Source organism: Stegodyphus dumicola, chromosome 5, assembly GCF_044657685.1.
Source record: "Stegodyphus dumicola isolate Sdum_Otavi_A_Nest chromosome 5, ASM4465768v1".
NCBI classification, from domain to species: domain Eukaryota; kingdom Metazoa; phylum Arthropoda; class Arachnida; order Araneae; family Eresidae; genus Stegodyphus; species Stegodyphus dumicola.
In genome coordinates, this window is record NC_140772.1 from 84,526,122 (window position 1) to 84,546,790 (window position 20,669).

Below are 20,669 nucleotides of genomic sequence, written 5' to 3' on the forward strand. Positions count from 1 at the left end.
TAAATCGTAGCAAGATAGAAAACAGGCCATCTTGAACTACACCTCCATTCATCAAACAGTCGTTTAATGAAAAACCAGACGATGAAGGAGCCGATGCGTCGAATACCACTCGTAACTTAGTTGTACTGCTCTCTGCCTTATAAACACCATGATGAGGCATTATGTATTTAGGAGTTTCCGTCACACTCTGCATTTTTTGCATTTGCCCTAACGCTTCATACTCACTCATGAGCTCACACCCTAGACATGTCAGGGGTTTTGTCTAGTCTTTTCCACAAATTATTTAACTGTTGGGTGGCTAATTGCGAAGAATCACCCAAATGAACATCTTGCCTTAATGGTAGAGTCACTACATATCTACCCTCAATATCCCTTTGATGGGTTTTTATAAAATGCTCCTCACATTCTACTTCTTCTTTATTTTTGATTTTGAGAGATTCTGTAACAGCCTCAATTTCCCAAAAGGACTTGATTAGTGAATTTAAGTCTTCTTCGACTTTCATATATCCTCACTGAATCGCATTGTGTGAATTTGAACCAACATTTACACCGGTAGCAATGTATCCAAATACGGAATTTTGAAGAGTTAAATTAGAATTTCGTGGATGAATTTGATCAGCCTTTAATAGTTCATAAAAGCATTCTGCATCTATCTATTTTCTGGGGTTTGTTAAAATGAGGATCCGCTAGTTTGATCTTTTGCGGAAGCTGTGAAAATGAAAATTTAAAATAATTCACTGGTACTAAATCATTAATTTTAGGTACAACAAAGAATTCAAGAGCACGGTGGTAATCATGCTTGTTTGATATCACAGCAGTAAGCTTGGATTTTACTGATAGAGCCATTCCATTTAAACATGAAATTGATAGGTTAATTTTACTCCCTTTTATTCCAAGCCTATTAGCAAAATCATAGGCGAAACACGAACACTGACTTCCGCAGTCAAGTAAAGCTCGACAAGCAATAAAATTCACACAAGAATCTTTAACATAAATAATAGCAGTAGATAGTAATACCTCCTTCGAAATCACTTGTGAAGCAGCTACAGAAGAACCAATAAATTCTGAATTGTTTATTTGGTTGCAATTAGATAACATTTCAAAACATCTGGCTTCAGCATTCAGCTTCGAGTTGTCTACTAAAGGGGGGTCAGAATTATTAGCCGGTGCTTCCTCCTTCCCCACACAACTCATTTGTAGCATAATTTATGTTTCTTAACAAATTCAAGATGTTCACTTACAGTCATTTTCAAGAAAGAATTACATTTATACAACTTGTGAAAATTGTTACTTTTACAACAAATACATTTAAAATCTTGACCTTTAACATTTAACACCAAGGCAGTCACCTTTTGAATAGGTTGACCCTTTTTTTGCATTAAACACATTACATGACTTTGACGACTGCAAAGTTCTAGCATGATTTTTTAGAAATGTAATAAGCTCAAATAATTTAGGTAACTCACTTGTTTTTGAATCTCTTTCCCACCAAAGATGAGTAGAAACATCCAATTTTTGCAGCAAAATATATGCAAGAAATGTTTCTGCGAATCCCTCTATTTTTTGGTCTAATATTTCCAGAGACCTTATACTTTCATTCACTGTCTACCAGTTTTAAAATAGAAGGCAGGCTTTCATTTTGAATGGGAGAAATTGACATGAAATGCTTTATCTGGTCAAAAACCTGATCATGTTTATTGGAGTATCTCTCTTCTAAAAAATCCCAAGCAATTTTATAGTTACTGTCACAAATTGTGACTGATTGAATAATCCTCGCTGCTTCGCCATGAAGCGATAACTTCAAATACGAGAGCTTTTGGAAATCTGATAATACATTATTATTATGAATGCTTGAAATGAAAAGATCCCGAAAGCTTAACCAATCTTGAATATTTCCACTAAGAGATGGCAAGTTTAATTTAGGTAATTTCATACCTTGTGCACTGGTATTTTCAATCTTTACATTACTTGCATCTTTAGCACTAAATTTTAACATTTGCCATTTAACTTTAACCCACAAAGTATCAATGCTCTCTTGAACAGTTTGCAGTTCAGTTACATATTTGTCAAACTCTTTTTCATCTACTCCTACAAATAATTTATCAAAAATCTCTGAACACTCATTATTAAATTTTGTACATTTATTTTCAAAAAGTTGTAACTGAAATTTATCACAAGTATATTTTTCAAAATCTGAAGTTGCTTTCGTTATACTTATTATTGAAAAATTCCTTTCTTAATTAAAAGTGCTTTCATAATTAACGTTAATTAATAATACCGAACATATATGAGCAAATTCACTTACCTCCGTTTGAGGTAATCCAAATGAAACCAAAATTTTTAAATCCAAACACACACTAATTTTTAATTATCTTGTTGAATGCGAAGTAACATATCACACTTTTTTATCAATTTAACACTTCATCTTTAAGCCTTTTAACCAGCACTTTATCCATAGGCAATAATCTTCCTACCGGGTTGCACGGACCACAATATATTCGAGAATAAAAGTACTCATGAAACACAAACACTAGGATTTAATGGACTGTAATTTTATTTCTCTTAACTTCTGTTTGGATGGACACTCTTGCCATCGCATAGAAGCAGCACGCAATCAAGCACAATAATGGCCGTTATCTAACCACATTGCTGTTTTCTCTCATCGTGGTTGCCAGATCACTTCTGCCTTAACAATCTTAATATATTTAAAATGGCACTGAAACACCCTGCATTTTACAAAATAAAACCTCATTATATTCTTACTTTATACAAATTAAAATGTCATTTACCTTCAACTGAAACATGCATTTCCACTAACTAAAGTCAGATGAAAAAAGATTTAATCTCTTTTGCAAATGCTTCCACATAGCATTTAGCAGTTACAGACAGATAATCAAGATTACTGCTTCAAACAGGATTCATAGCCACATTTTAATTAAAAAAATAAGCACCTGTAAGCACTTTTCAAGCACATTTTAAGAAAAAAAATAAGCACCTGTCTAATTAAATTATACACAACTGCATAACTTCAAAAATTAAGACTCGTAATTTAAAATATGAGAAATGCAGTATTTATTAAGAGAGAATAAGCATTACTTCAACCATGGAAAATAATTACTTTTTTTTTTTTAATTTTAAATAACAGTTCAATTTACAGAACTAGTTTACAACGAGAGAAAAAAAAAAAAAACTATGAAGAACTAAACTATATTACAAGATTTAATGATGAAATTTCAATTCAAATTAGAAGAAATAAATAATAATAAGGCATATTTATTCTATTCGCTTGGAACTTAATAATAAATACAATTTATTTTTCTACTCTTATTGATATTTAACTAATTTAAATCTAAATTCTGAACATTTTCTAAATTTTCATCGTATATCAGTTTTCCCTTAACAGATATTGCAAGTAAAGTAATTTATGTAAAAAAGAGGAACATTTCTGAAATCACAAGGCAGAAATTTGCTTCATGCAGTCATCCTTTAATAGCAAAAGCTTAACTACCCGCATACTTGAAAATTGGCGAATATTCGGACAGTCGAGTGTAACTTGAAAAAGAGGAGCGGAGGGAGGGGGGATAGACTGTAGCCGTTCTTTAGATTTTTCCGCTAATGTTTATAAACAAATCTCGGACCGAACATCAAAATTAATTATCTCTGCAAAATATCGCAAACGTTATTGCGCAATACGTGCCCCGCAATTCTTCACTACACGATATCACGCAATCGGATTCAACAGCTGCTGGTATTGGGAGAATAAAGAACTAAATAAAGGAAAGAGACTTACCAATCTGGGGTGTTTTTCATTCTAATTTTCAACAGAATTCAATTTCCGGAATAGAATCCTTCTTTGCTTAGGTTGGTAGACCGCAGAACTTTTAGTCCTATTCAATCCAGATTGGAAAGTGACCAAAAAAAAAAAAAAAAAGTCTGTTGTTTGTTTTGCAGCAAATTGTAAGTTTCAGTATTCGAGATTTTGCGGAGAAAGGGGAGAACTCCCAACCTTCGTACTGTATAATGTATTGGCCAAAAAAATGAAATTATTTTGACTATTCGATTACTTTTCCTTTATTTAAGCCATTTCGAATATTATTAATTAGAAAGCTAATCTGTGTTAAAACACAACCATTTTTGGAAGTTTACTATACTTCAGCAGTTAGTGCAACTATGTTATTATAAACATTCATACATATGCTCATAATAAGCATAACGATCATAATAAACACAAACATGAACTGACCAAGCGGAACGAGAATGCAAATTATTAAGATCTTGATAGAAATTCAAACATGTGTAGTATTTGGGTGGGAGGAAAAGAATGCCGAATATACCGGAATTTTCTACTGCTTTCGCAATTCTTTGACCAACAGAACGACGGGCACATGTCTGTACTCTCAGCGCACACCAAAGATTATGTTAATGCAGAGAAAGGGGGAAAAGCTATTTTCGGGAGTATGATTCACAATATGACATTCCATATTAGGAAGAAAAGTTGTTTATTTAGTTTCGGCTTTGGTACAGGGAAAAATTGCACGTTCATTTAAAAAAAAGCACTAAAAACAAAAAAATAAGGGCTTTAAAGAAAAAGTAAGCACCTATAAGGGCCTTTATATTTTATTTTCAAATATAAGGACTTATAAGCACTTATAAGGACCGCTACGAACCCTGTTCAAATAACACATTACTCTACTGCAATAGTAAATATTTATTTCCTACAATATTGTTTAAAAAATATTAAAACAACTTACTCTATCAACAATATCCATACAAATTCCAACATCAGTTTCTTCTTGTTTAAAAACAAATTTATTGTAAGTGTCTCCAAGTTGTATATAAAGGTCATGACACAACTGACAAGTTGAATTAACTTCAATAGTCTAAATGAAAAAGAGTTTGAGCACATTTCAAGAAATATTAAAAGTCAAACTATCCTGAAAATTTTACAAGTTTACTTAACAATTTTGAAAATTTTAACTGCATAATTTACATAATATGAATACAATATATCATTGTACATATTCAGAAATGTTAAGTGCTGCAGTTTTTTTAATTTACAGACTTTAACTAAGTACAATTATACCATATTATTTTGAATTTAAGCCACAGTGGTATTTTAAAATATAAAAATTATGAAAAACTTATATGAAATACCTATCATTAAATATGACGCCAATGGGATTTTAAAACTGAAAAAATAACTTTAAAAAATAAATAAAAATTATTTTATAATAAGAATTCTTCAAAAATAAGAAACATTTTTATTTACTCATATAAGGTACTAATATAAATATAACAAGCTACCTAATTTATTCAGAATCCTCAGATATAAAACTGCTTTCAACACTTCCCTCTCCCCCCCTCAGAACTTGAATTCTTATCTTTACTGTACCATCACAGCACATCATATTCAGTTTTCTTAAATCATTAGTAATGAAATATTTAAAAAAGAAAAGATTTTTGGATAATTTTTCCAGGGATATTTTTCCAAAAATGCAAAACCCACTGTGTTATTAAAGAAAATAGTGCTCATTTTTGACCAGCTTGTAACTAAAAATGATTAAATCCTCTATTTCATAAACATCTTTATAATGGGTTCTCATACTGTCTATACTGGGTTTGTTAGAGAAACACAGCAAATAGTTGGAGTTGACCAGTTATACCTGCTGGTATTATTATCATATAAAGCATTTTATTTTTATTTTAAATCTAATGCTATCAGATAAATGCTGTCAGAATACATTCATTGCTAGTACGCTTTATTTTTTTTTAAAGGCTATCAGGCCTCTCGAATCTTTCATCAATTCTGTTGGCATCCACGTAATCTTAGTGCAGTTTGTTTCTATCAGCAATTATTGACATCACAGTAACTTGCGAATTTTCATATCCATTAATTAATTTTTATTTTGTTTTATTACCTGTATTATATAATTCTTTGGCATATCATAAAAGACTGCTGTTTCATCAATGTTTCTAATTTAATTAAAACAATATTTGCACTGATGAATGTTTGCTAATTCAGAAAACTAAGATGCTTATCTTCATAATCTATAAACAACTTCTGAGTTACTGTAGTCTCATAAAATATGAAGATAATACTTTTCATTTCATAAAATTTTCACACCACAATTGACTTACTTTAAACATGATGCTGCTAATTTTAGCACACTGATTAGCTTTGACTTACTGTTTCTCTTGTCATTTATAGACTTGGCTACATAATTCTTTTATGTAAGATAAAACAACCATGGGATAGCTTCCATTTTTAAGGCCCTGTAAAAAAATTTTTGTGTTTCTTTACATTGAAATAGTGAATATGAGTAATAAAAATTTAAAATATGGCCAGATACAATGCAATTTTTCATTGCTGCTTTCAAACAACTGGATTAAGTTAGAACAGTGTGAAAGGGAATAAATAAACTGCTATTGATGATCAAAATACAGTAAAAAGTCTTTAATCCAGACTCGTCGGGACTTCAGCGATTCCGGATTAGGGGTTTTTTCGGATTATAGATCATCAATTTAAATCTGGTAAGATGGCATGCAGAAATTACAAAATTAAAAATATGAAACCATAATTTCTGAAATACAGATCAATTACGATCTAAAGGGTATCAAAATTTATAAAAAAAATTATTTAAAAAAGCTTAATATTTATTTGTTTACTTTATTAAACATTTCTTTCAATGTAAGTTGTTTAAGTTGCTTCATTTTATGTTGCGGCTTCCCCCTCACATTTTTTCGGCGCTTCGAGTTCTCCTCTTCGCACATGCGCGATAAGAATATCACCTTTGCGCGACTGCAAAAGAGAACTTTCGCTTTCTATTTTTACAAGTTCATGTAAGTGTTTTACTCATCGCTGAGATTCCCATTATTTATTGCCATGTACGTATTTTGATTAATTAAAGAATTTATTTTTCTAAATTGGGTGTCTAGCCATTAATCAGACCCCAAAATGTGCTAATACTTTCTCTTTAATTCTATAAACAGACATAATTTCTTATTCAGTTACAAAGTTCCGTTGTTCAAGTCCTATAATTGCTGTGTCAAGAATACCGACTAACTTGTCAATTGAAATTTTTCGTTTTCAATAACCTCTCTGTAATTTTCTTCAAGCCTTCATCCCTTTTTTGCAGCAATTCCACTTTTTGTTTGATGGACATCAAAACATGCTTTTGCTTTGTAGATCCTTTGGCAGCTCCAGAATTGGAAATTCTTTTTGATATAATCGAAAGTTCAAGCTTACTTTTACAAAATTGCTCTACCAGTCTGCAAAAAATAATAAGCCGGATCCAATTAGAAGATTAAGGAACAACGAAATCTGCAACATTAACTGAAATAGATAATTAGATCATTTTAGCTTAGCTTGTACCATCCGTTATACATTAAACGCGCATGCGTAAACGTATTATGCGCATGCATATACGCACATGCCTAAAGGTATTATGTGCATGCGTCAACGCATGCGTTGACGCATGCGCAGAAAGTTTGTAGCTTTGAGGTCCGGATTAAAGACTTTTGACTGTATTTTTACTTTAATTTTCTATTGATGCCCAGTATAGAAGAATTAACCAAAAATAGGATATGATTGCAATTTCAGTGATATTTGAATAATAAGCATCTCTCATGATGGCCCTGACTGATATGCTACTTCAGTGTGGCATCCAATGGAATCTGCCAGAATTTTTTTAGTAATCAACACACTGTGCATTGTTGAAATTCTCGAATCGTCCCGATAATTTTGGATATAGATAACGAAGTTCATTCACATCATTGAAAATTCTTGAAACTCTCTCTTGTATTGTCCTGATAATTTTGGATATAGATAACAAAGTTCATTCACATCATTGAAAATTCTTGAAACTCTCTCTTGTATTGTCCTCATAATTCTGGACATAAATAGCTAAGTTCATGCGCATCATTGAAAATTCTCGAAACCATCTCTTGAATCATAATGATAATTCTGGACATGCATAACATATTGCTAATAAATCTAGTAAGTCATGCCAGGCTATATAAACGCTTTGTCGAGCACATATTCCATACATCAATCAGCCGAACTCTTCAACCTAACTGTTTAATTTTGAGCTGTTTTTCAAACACATGGCAAATCAAAACTAATGTTATAGAAAGAAAACATACCTGTCACGAAGCTAATGAATTTATTTCGCAAATACAGGTGTAACCATGAACGTGCAACTCTTCATATTTCTATCAACATGTGCAGATGTTCGATGTGGAAGCCTTTTGCAACACAGCAGACATCTGCACAATAGTTTAGTTGCTAAGCTCTTGCCAAATAGGTTAATGGATCCACCATATTACAACTGCTGCACCCACAAAAGGCAGTCAAATGACTTACCATGTTGTTTTAAATTTCTAAATAAAATAACTCAGAAGAAGAAAGTTTAGAATAAATTATTATCAGCCTAAGAGTTACATTATACAACTTTCCATTAGATTACCTAACCTGTGTACACAAAATAAATTTCAAATGGAGTTTGAAATGGAGTCTGTAGGCAGAGGATACTTTAGAAAATAAAAGATCAGACTTCAAAAACAAATGCTTATGGGAAAAAACATTTCTCATTATTGCCAAAAATTTGTAGTAATCAAGCAATAGACCATTGTACAACTTTTCATGTGGTTACTAAGCTTTCATGAAGAATGTGTCGGATGTACATGATGATCGAAAATTAGAAAGACAAAAAATTCAACAGATTAAAAGAAACATAATGCTGGCATCAGAGCCAGAACAACTGATGCAGAGCGACAGTACTAAGGGTTGGAAAATTTTAGAAATGCCGGGCAGCAAAATACCTTTAACCTAGTGCGATATTTACCAGCAACTCTAACATAGTGCAAGGTAGAAAGAAAGAATGTCATCAAACAAGAAATAAAAAAATACGGGAAAATATCACAAGCTAATAGGATTTCGTCAATATGAATATGCCAATTTTGACAGAAACTTTGGAGAAGAGAGATGTCTGTGTTCTGTTGATCCCTCATTGCTTGATGCAATGTGCAATGTTGTTCATATGAAGATTTGATGATTAAGGTGACAGATCTCTATCTGGAATAATAATATTTGATAAAATGGGAATTAAACATTTTGACTAAAATTTAGATCATTCTCAAACCTGTGTTTCTTCCCATGACTTTCAATCAATCACATCAATCTTTCAATCACAACCACTGGTGAAATAAATTATGAATGTTTATGAGTCTCTAACAAGGAATTATTACAAAAGATAGAGTTTCATATGGGAAAAACGCCTCACTTGTTCAGATATAAAAAATTATTTTGAAGGAATTCCTTAGAGAATTGAGATAAGTCTCCTAATTAAGTAAGAGGCTGAAGGTTCACTCCAGCAGAAATAAAATTCTCGTAAAATTCTTCCACAGATTAAAAGAGCTCTATATGGATTGCAAGGTGAAACCGATTTGTTCAGCAGTTACTCACGCCATTCAAAGACTGAATAAAAGTCTAACATATCTACATCCTTTGCTTCCACAGCTGTTATGCACATCTCCAATTCAGCTAATGTAGCTGGAAGTAGAGGCACATAAATGAAGTCTTTTGTATATCTTCACAAGAAGAAATCATATACTGACAAGTCGACAATCTTGAAGCTTAACTCAATCGTCAAGTCCCAAACAGCCTCGATTAGTGACGAATGTGATTGTTCAAAAATTCTCAAATTTCTAATCTCCACTATGGTGGAAGTCATCCAAATCAGTTTCTAACTGTATAAAAAGGCAGTAAGGCAGTTTTCAAGCATATCGAGATAAGTGATTCTCATAATTGTTGTCTCCAGGAGAAAAATAGGGGCCATACATATTTTCTGAGAAATAAGGCAACAAATATTAAACATCTGGTGAGTATCTCTCATGCTCTACAATTTGATGTCACTACTCAATACTCCTTTTTCTAACACTGTGGTGACTGACCTTGCCACTATGATGAAAAGTAGCCTCATGAAGTGTTTTAAAAAATTGTCATTTGTGACACATTCTGAAGGATGAATTGATAGAACTCCACACACTGTTCTTCGTCACTTGTATGAAAAACTTGATGCAGTCTAATCCTATATGACTTGAAAAACAAACATACCAGACAGATGTTGCAGGAATGTCAAATTCCCTTCTTGCATAGTGAGTGGATTTCTATAGACAAAATGCAAAATTCTGTTGGATGCACTCCACATTTTCATCTGATATGTGAAGATGCCCAGGTGATTTCCTTTTGCACATACAAGCCATGCTTGAAATTGTTTATACCACTGCCTAATCATCTGAGCAGTAGGTTTTTGAACAGCAGGGTTTTACCATTGAAAATAATGTTGAACAGTTTTTATGGACTCACATTTCATGAAACACAGAACATAAAATGATTTCTGTAACACAGTCACCATCTAGACAAACACTGAAGTGACAGGGGCAGGAAGAGCTACCTGTCACTAACTGCATGAAACTTGAGATTTCCCTGTTTCCACCTATACATTATTCGATCAAAATGGATCAAAAGCTGAACAGATATGGGATAATCTTTGTATTATGGTAACTTAGCGATTTTTTGGCGAAAATTTGGCGACTAACCCTGCTACAGCAACCTGCTAGTTTTGTTTTGGACGCCATTTTGTTTTCACAAAGTGAAGGCAGGTTTTTTTTTTTTTTTTTTTTTTTTTTTGCTCAAAATTTTTTCCAACAATCTACTAGCCGAATTACGCTTATACTAGAACTTTTATGGAACAAAAATGCTTAATCGTGATGAAGATTAGGGGCGAAATTGGGAGAAAGTGCAGAATCGCAAACTGCTTGCCGCGTTTTTAAGAATTGCACATGCATGGTATCATCCATATACACGTCGACCTATTTTCACTTAAAAAAACATCCCAGAATTGCACAAAAATGGCATCGCGCACACTCTTGACTTTATCTATGTACACATCGACCTGTTTTCACTTAAAAAGTCAAAGTAAATTGATAAAATTCCAATTCTTCTTACTCTTGTAAAAAGCGCCAAACAAATAAGCGGGCGATTCTGCACTTTAGCAGCGAAATTGTTTCTAAGTGCTTATTAGCTAAAATCACAATCGGAATTTTCCGGAAAATGTCACGACATGTCTCATGATCTCCCATTTCTCTGAGACAAAATAATCTGTGATTCGAACCGTGTACTTCTCAGATTATTGTTCAAGTCCTAGCTAGTAACCTTTATCGCCTTACTAAAATGTCGCCAAACTACCTGTTACCATATTCTAAAGATTAGCCCAGATATGATTTTTTTTTTAATCAGATGATTCTTTTTTAAACATCCTGTACTGTGTGCAAACCATAAGGTGTCATACAAAGACCTAGTCATTAAAGACTAAGATAACAGCATTAATAAGATGTTAAAATACTTACTCTGAATTTGTGCCATAGCTTAATTTTATGCTTTAAAAGTGTGAATAAAAAGTGTAGCTTAAATTCAAAGTAATACAATAAATAAATTTTAGCCCTAGTGGTATACAAAGAAAAGAAATGATATAAATTTAGATAATTCATTTTAAGATGAATTTAATGCTTTAAGAAAATTTATGTAAATAATTACAGCACATGAGGATTTCACAACAAATTTAGGTTTTCACTTCAGCACCTTATTAAATCAAAATATTTTATTATACAGAAACATGAAAAACAATGAAAATACTGTTATGAATACTTATTTCATGAAGAACATGCTATATGGGTTCAATTCTGTTATTTGAATATAACAAAGCACATAAGTACTACCTGCCTAAGGGGGAACAATGGCTTTGTGAAGTGCAAGAGGAACTGGCTTGTAGCCAACATGTTCATCTTAATTCAAACCAATCATGAACAAGTCCTTAGTCGCTCAGCTATTCATGCAGCCAAGCTACATGGGATTCACAGGAAGTTTTTAAGAACTATACTATATTATCTAAAAAAAAGTTAAGGCTTAAAAAAATTGAAAGACAAAAGGCATAAGACTTACAGTGTTAGAGCTCACCATACACTCACTAAGTCTCTCTGCAGTATCAAAGAATGCTTTTGTTTCATTATAGTAATCATAACAATCTATTAGAAAATAAATAAAATTTAATTACATTATAAAAACACATAGTAATAATCAAGGTTTTGTTGAGAAATAACAAATAAATAATTATCTGGAAATAAATGTAACTTCTATGAAAAACAATGAGCAATATTAATACTGATTAAAATATTTTTATAATTAGATTGCAGCCATAATTTCTAGAACAGAATTGCAATTTTACAAAAACACACAAAAATTAATAACATAAACAAAAACAAAAATTAATATATCAATAAATTATAAAATATACAAATACAAACAAAAACAAAAATTAATATATCAAATCATGCAAATAGGAATTATTATAATGAGACAAGGATTAAATACACAACAACCAACTTTATAATTTCTTAAAAGTCTGAATTACTGCTTATGGAACTAAGTCTCCCAGACTATGGAGATGGCCTCACCAATATTTAGGTTGCCATAATTTTTTAGCAAATTATGTGATATTTAATTTTGATTAATTTATTAATGTAAATTACCTCACTGTAAAATCAGCAAGATATGTAATGTAATATATTTGACGAGCAACCACCCCAGCCCCCCAAAAAGAGAGAAAGAAATCATTCATATCAATCTCAAAGTTTCTTCCAAATAAAATATATAATTTGTAACTATCAATAAGCAATTTCTGGATTTTTAAAACTGCATTAGATCATCACACGATATCCAATTTGAAAAGAATTATGCTAGAACTAATGTTCTAAAACACAGAAGAATGGACATCATAAAAAGTAATAGAATTATTTGAGAAATACAGCACAAGTAGAAAAATAAGGCAGTTCAAATGCATCCCTATGTAACAATTACTGAAACTCGTTAAGCATTAAAGAAAGCACTGGATGGCAAAATAAAATTACTTAAATCAAACATTTCACAAATTAAAAAAAAAAAAAAAAGCCTAAAGTTTTTAGGAAATGCAGGCAGTCTTGATATAATTTTTAATGGTTTAAGTAATTAATTGAGTATTATGACATTAAAAAATGCCCTAACAGCTTTCAAACTTTTAGACACTGTTAGTAAGATAAATATACAGTTAAAGTGAAATTCAATCCTCGTAATTATTCTTTGGACTCTCAACAACTGAGCAAAATTTAAATTGTTTGAAAACAATTAGCTGGAATTTTTACTTTTCGTAACTGAAATGGCCATGAAATATGTGAATACTAAGAGAGAAAAAAAGTTGATGCGCAGAAGAAAAATGTTTAGGTACACTTGAATGCACTGAAATAATGTTTTATAGGCTAGAAAAGTAAACTGAAGCAAAATTTTTCTATATGATATAATTCACTGCCAATTTGGTTTTTTTCCACCTTATGAAATTGCAGTATTTCTATCAAACCTTTTGTAAGTCAATATAGTACAAGGAAAGGAGCAATTATCCTCTTTTATACAGAAACTACTTTTAAGCATTCTCAGACCTTTTCCTTTTAAAGTAAAAATACTGCTGAAGTTGATTGAATTCCTCTTCTGTTTTTGTTCATTTTTCTTTACATTTCATTAATTTTTTTAAATGAGTTTTTGTTTGTTTGAAATAGTTTTGGTTTTAACATTTTTAAATTCTTTGTAGCATTTTATAAGATTTGATATTTGTTAATTATGAATTTCAATTTTTGGTCTTTGTGAAAAATTAGTTCTAAATTTCTTACTTTATGTCTTTAATGATCATTTTTCTGCAGCTTAATACCAGGCATGTTTTTATTTTGTTTTTGAAAGAATTGTTTTGTAAATATATACAGATAGATATATTATCAGCACATTTACAGTTACTCACTCTGACAGAAATTTATATCCCATAATGTCCATGCTTGATTATGGATTACATCAATTATGCTAATCTTGTCACTGCCAAAAAACCAAGTTTGACAGACATTGGGTTCCTGCTAAAAAAAGGATAATTATTAATTAGATTAATGAATTATAATATTGTCCTTTCAAACAAAACATCATGTAATTAGATTACTTTAGAAAAGATATGTGTGCCAACAGTAAGAAGTAGAAATGGAATGAATCCTGAATTTTCTCTAATCTAAATTTAAAAAGTTTCTAAATTCATCATATAATAATGAAAAAACTTTAAAAGAAAAAAAAAAAATGTTACTTTTTATGCATATAATATATGATAAAAACTACATAAAATAAAATGTTAACTTTAATTTGTTAGAGTCTTTCCCCTTTTTGAAAGAGAATCGTGAGTTTCCCCTTTTTGTCCTAGAAATAGTAACATGCTAAGAAGAAAACTAGGTACTTTCTGATCATCAGCACCCCAATTAATTTTTCACTATGCTAACATGCAAAAGGCAACAGCCATTATCAAAACGGAAATGCACTAAAGATTCCATAAAACAGTAATAATTCAATAAAATTAAAAAGCAAAGAAACATTCCAAATAAAACAATGTTTTTTAATAAATTCTTAAGAAATCTTTTTTCGTTATTCTCCCACATACATAGCGATGTGTTTTTGCCAGAGAACCGCACAAATTTGGCATTGTATACACTGCATTGTAAGGTTAGCAGATTTTGAAGTTTGAAATTCGAGACGCTGTATATATATATATATATATATTTAATAATTTTTTTACAAATTATTTTATTAATATTATTGTGGTGGAAGTGGTATGTTGGTCAGAATATATATACATAAATCAAAATAAATAATTTTTGTTTTATTTTTAACAGTGATATATTTTTTCATATATAAAAAATAAATCAAAATGCAGTATTCATTTTCAAACAAAATAATAAATTTGTAACCATTCTAAATTATTCTGATGAAGTAGCCTTATATTTCTCTGAACCATGAACATTTCTTAGAACATCTTTCCTTTTTTGATCTTATACATGTCTGTGCAATTTTCATCACAATTTATTTAGGTGATTCACATACATTTCAAAGTGTCCACATAAAGCTGTGTCTTTTCACTAGTCCCCAAACTGTTCATAATGCTAAATACTCCCTCAGTTGCAGCATGACTGCCAGGGGAAAAAAATGAAAAACTACAGGAATTTTAAAACATTTGAACAAAGAATCTGATTTTTATTAAAATATGCAGTTATTTCCATCCACCTCTGAACTAGGCATATCTTATTTTTTGACCATTCCAATATTTTATCTTCCGTGATATGTTCTTTAAAGTTAACATATTCCTCACATTAATCTTTCCACTAATTTATGATTTGGATTCATTTTATTAATTAACAAAAAGGCTGTTTCAACTTGACTCCAAAGAGGGATTTAATATGATCCAGCTGTACCTAAATACATAAAAATATGCATTTTGATGCAAATTTACGTTCTCACATTACTGCTTTTCGGGAAAATTTGGTACAAATGCTATAAATTCATGACAAAAAAAAAAAAAAAAGAGTTGTAAAAATCAGGACAGGGACTGAAAATTCCAGACTGTCCCGGGAAATTTAGGATGTATGGTCACCTTCCACTATTATTTGCCCCATGTACACAGTGATCTGTTTTTGCTTAAAAAAAGTCAGAGAACTGCACAAATTTTGCACTGGTCACAGAAGATATACACACTTCTAATTGGTAATTACACCTATCTGTAGTTGTAGGATGGAAATCTAATTTAATTTTACCATACATGTACCAAGAAGAATGGACGGTGGCATTTTGTGTTGATTCACCAAAAATGTCGGTTCACTTTTTAAATTCTTGCCAACAAGTATTATCACCCTGCATTATATTTTAAGAAATGAAACAATGAAGAATCTGCATAAATGTATGTATGTTTCTCGCATAGTGATAATTGGTAATTACACCTATCTGTAGTTGTATTTGGAGATAAATCCTGTTCTTCCTCACAGAACTTTAGTAACATATATTTTTCGGTCTAATAATAATTGAAGTGAATATTTGTTATAAATCAGATATGGCCATTTTGCAAACCAATTTCCAACTCGCATTCAGACATTTCAATTCCAATATTTCCCATTGAACATCCTTAATACTTGATCATTTAGGTACAACTTTATTGTATGTGAAATTTTGCATTCCCTACTGTTGAGCAGAATGCCATATTTCTGAAAAAATGCAATACTTTCCGCATCATCAACAAATGCCACAATCCCATTACAATTTTACTACAAGGAAAAACAAAAATGCATTAAATGTAAAAACAAACACTAATCAGAAATGGCCATTGTATTTCGCCAGTGGAAATCCATGTAACTGAAACTGATGTTTGCTTTTACATGCACACATACTTGGTTTGCCACATAAATACATTTTGGCATTGCCCATAAATACATTTTGCAATGTCGTGAGTTTCCACGTAACTATTTTGCACTATACTGCATTACCTCATGATGAAAGAGGCATAGAGATAAATAAGAAAATCCAGGAACTACTCTGATGTGCGCCCTCAAGTCGCCAAATATTTTTGGCGAGAAACTTCACGCTGCCATATTACTATCTAAATTTTTTTTCTACATTTTGAACTTTTAGCCTAAAATGTCTCCAAAAATGCGATTTTCGCACATGCAAAAACTACGTTTTGAACACACAATTTAGCTAAAAATCCGAAACAAAAACAAAAAATTTAGATAGCAAAAATGTAAAGTTTCTAACCAAAAATATTTGACAAGAATCCATGTACACAGCGACATGTTTTAACTTAAAAAAACGGTTGATCTTTACAATATGGTAACTGGTAGTTTGGCAACATTTTGGAGGCGATAAAGGTTACTACCTGGGACTTTGGTAATAATGTGAGCAGTACTCAGTTCTGATTACGCATTATTTTGTGTGAGGGAAATGAGAGATCATGGGATATGTCATGTGATGTTAATGGACGAAATACAGTTCTTTAATCGGAAAAAGGGGAAAATCGGGAAAAAATCTGGAACTTTTGTATTTGGCTTTATTCTGTGTTGTGTGAAACAGTGTTTGTTAATTTTTGGATCCCATGGCCGTAACTAAAGTGAATTCGAAATGGGTATTTAGTGGTATTGAAAAGGGTAGTAATAAATGTTTCTTTAAGGTTGTGCGAGATAGAAATAAAGATGTTTTATTAAGTTATTTATTTTACCTGGTACCTTGCTGTGAAATATAAGTATGATTTTAAAGATCCTGAAACAGAAAGAAGAAAAGTTTATCGGACACGTAATCAAGATTCTGAAGAAGATTAGGTAAGTTAGTATTTTGAATTATTTGAGGATATTATTTTTATGCATTGTTCTAAATGTAAGGTGGAAGTAAAGGAATTTAGTATTATTGGGAAAATTGTTATTAGCAATGATTTAGTTTAAAGTAATTAGGATTGTAAGGTAATTTTTATTAATTTAATGTATGTGCTCATTTATATTTTAAATAGTGTTTTTGAATTTAATTATATTTTAATTAAATGATAGTTATTTTGTGAATTTTATGTTTGTAGGAATTTGGTATACGTTTTAGTTGAAGTAAACGTGCATGGAAATAATTTAAATATCTGACACTAAGTATCTGTAATGGTTGCGGTATGAATTCGTTGGTGACGTTTATAATAGATGATTTAGAGGTAAAAGTTTTTGGATATTTTATTTATTTTATATGTGGAAATGTTCATATTTGGAAAGGGTAAATACTTTTTCGCGATCAGGTAATTTCACATATGTTCTTTTTACTGGGTTTAAAGATTGAGAAAATTGTCATGTATTTTCGTGAAATTTTTCTAATTTATGAGAAAAAAGCAGTGTACATGGATATAGTGAAGAGTGTGCGCAATGCCATATTTGTGCAATTCTGGGATGTTTTTTTAAGTAAAAATAAGTCGACGTGTACATGGTTTAGTGATATTTTAATTAAATGATAGTTATTTTGTGAATTTTTATGTTTGTAGGAATTTGGTATACGTTTAAGTTGAAGTAAACGTGCATGGAAATAATTTAAATATTTGATACTAAGTATTCGTAATGCTTGCGGTATGAATTCGTTGGTGACGTGTATAATGTAATAGATGATTTGGAGGTAAAAGTTTTTGGATATTTTATTTATTTTATATGTGGAAATGTTCATATTTGTAAAGGCTAAATACTTTTTTGCTATCAGGTAGTTTCATATATGTTCTTTTTACCGGGTTTAAAGATTGAGAAAATTGTCATGTATTTTCGTGAAATTTTTCTAATTTATGAAAAAAAAGCAATGTACATGGATATAGTGAAGAGTGTGCGCAATGCCATTTTTGTGCAATTCTGAGATGTTTTTTTAAGTAAAAATAAGTCGGCGTGTACATGGTTTATGTGTATGTGTTATTTTGAAAAACGCGTAAGGTGTATGGTATTGTGCACTTTTTCCCAATTTTGCAGTGAATATTTGTCATGATTAAGCAGTTTTGTTTGATAAAATTTCTAGCATAAGTGTAATTCGGCTAGTAGATTGTTGGAAGAAGTGTTCAGTAGATAAGAAGAAAAGAAACATGTCTTTACTCCGTGAAGACAAAATGGCGGCGAGGAAAAAAAATAGAGGGTTGCTGTAGGAGAGTTGGTTGCCAAATTTTCGCCAAAAAATCGCCAAGTTACCATAATGTAAAGATCAACCCAGACTTTAAGCACTTAGAAGATTTTTGGTGGCCCCACATACATTTACAACACAATGCCTGTTATTTTACCTTTCCTTATCTCTCGTTTTTGATTTTGTTATATCATACATTCCATGGCACTAACCTGCAATGAGAAATTTTTGTGGCATTCCTTTTTTTTTTTTTTTTTTTTTTTTTTGGAGTCTCTAAGCACTTTTTGTAGTCCTCTTTTCCTTGATGCACTAAGCATGTTTATTTTCCTTAATGGTTAATTCAGCTTTGGTTTTGAGAAATGGGTTAAGCAACTCTTTCTGTGTTCATATAAATTTATTATTCCTATTTTCACCGATTTATTGTTAAATCTACCAAAAAAGATTGAAAGAAGAATAGAATCTAAACTTTGCAAAAAATTGAGAGTTTCTACCATGTCAATTTTCAGAAATGTAGAAATTTTACTTTATTTAGAATGTAAAAATTTAACAGCTAGGTAAAAATCTTCTTTTGCCTTAGGATTTATGTTTAATGCTCTACTTATACTACTTATGACAACAAATTTGCGAAAGTTCGGCATATGGGTGGGTCCAATATTGAACCCTTTGCTAATAGGAATTCTACTGTATATTTAATTTATTATTGTGCAAATTTCGGGCAAAATCGGTGAGTACAACGGCATAAACTCTAGTGCCATATGAAAAAAAAAAAAAAGCATCAAAACACATTGAGATCTAAAATAAATCTCGTAAGAAAAAAAAGGTTTTAAGTAGAAATTTAATTAAAACACTAAGACAGCGATACTAAAAAATAATTATGAGATAATACTTATTACCTCTTTCATAGCTTTATAAGTCGCCTGCATTGCACTGAGATATTCGTTGCAATTACGGCAGAGTTGAATTGGTCTGGCATTCGCTGAAGAGCAAAGAATGAACGTTAAAACAGCCTGCGTAAAATTGTTTAAACCATCCGTGCAGTTTTCAGGATAGACAATCTGAGATGATTTATTGTCTAAAAACAAAGTATATGCATTTTCGATGGAGCTACTTAAATGCAATTTAGTGCTTTCAAATGGCAGCAGTAAAGTTGATACTTGATTAAACATAAAAGTGTTTTCTTGGACACCAAGCGTTCGTTGGACAAAAAAATCTCTTACAATAAAAGTCAGAAATATGAACGTACTTATTCTACGGTAACCACTCATAATGAAAATTGCTAGTATTACTATAATTGCGTTAGCATAACGAACTGTTCTAAACTCCGCGTAAAGTCACGTTGCAAAGTTTCACAACAAACTCATGTGACATAACATCAATCTACAGTTGCCAAGGCAATACCTGAGAAATAATCAATCAGCCTCAAGTTTTGAAATAAAAGTTGGAGTACAGTGGCATCTCTTGATTCCACGGTTTTCGGGATACGAGCCGGCGTCCGGGCTAATTTTAGTGCCTGGATGCGAATGAAAATCTAGATAGGAGACAAAACGAGAAGTTCGCTGTAAACAAAGCAAAAAGCAAGGTAGCTCGTTCAGCTTAGGTAGCTGCCTAGTACTACAAGAATCTCTATAATATTTCGTGCACGCTTTCTCGCATTCTTCACCTGTTTGAGCAATTATTTTGTCATTGTTATTAAGATACATATTAGATGTGTCTTAATAACAATGAAATAACTAATATAAGTATATATTTAGTAGCTGAAGTACACTTTCTAAGACCAGATAGAGAGCATTGTTTTTAAAAAGTACTCAAATGTTTAATCTCAAAACTGAAAGAGACGGGGCATATTGGAGTTTCCGGTTACCTCCTTCTAGCACACCATACGACATCTTTATTCGCGGAAAGCGAGCACTTATTTGCTCCTTCTTGAGCCCGTCCCACTACCGTCTCACCTCATTCTGTTGGATTGCAACTTTTTATATCAAACCGTTTTACCTATTATAGGAAGGTGGTGGTAAGCTTCAACCATCAATACTATACAAATTTTTCTACAAAACTATTTGGAGCTTCTTGAAAACTGGATGACGCTGTGGAGAATTTCCATTAACACTGACAA

At 31.4% G+C, this 20,669-nt stretch overlaps 1 protein-coding gene across 5 annotated transcripts in view; it reads right to left on the minus strand.

Moving 5' to 3' along the window:
- LOC118199132 (osteopetrosis-associated transmembrane protein 1) overlaps positions 1-19,939 on the minus strand; it is a 151,939-nt gene extending 132,000 nt beyond the window's left edge. The window contains exons 1-4 of one of the 5 annotated variants that reach the window (XM_085816839.1): positions 19,450-19,934; positions 13,881-13,989; positions 12,002-12,084; positions 4,752-4,880 (exon numbers count right to left, since the gene is read on the minus strand). In XM_085816839.1, the coding sequence (XP_085672965.1) occupies positions 4,752-4,880; positions 12,002-12,084; positions 13,881-13,989; positions 19,450-19,821 (693 nt within the window). In that variant the 5' untranslated portion in view covers positions 19,822-19,934. Of the gene's footprint in view, positions 1-4,751; positions 4,881-12,001; positions 12,085-13,880; positions 13,990-19,449 lie in introns of all 5 variants that reach the window. The other 4 variants (XM_085816838.1, XM_085816837.1, XM_085816836.1 and 1 more) reach the window with 4 other exon arrangements.
- Positions 19,940-20,669: the final 730 nt, after the last annotated feature.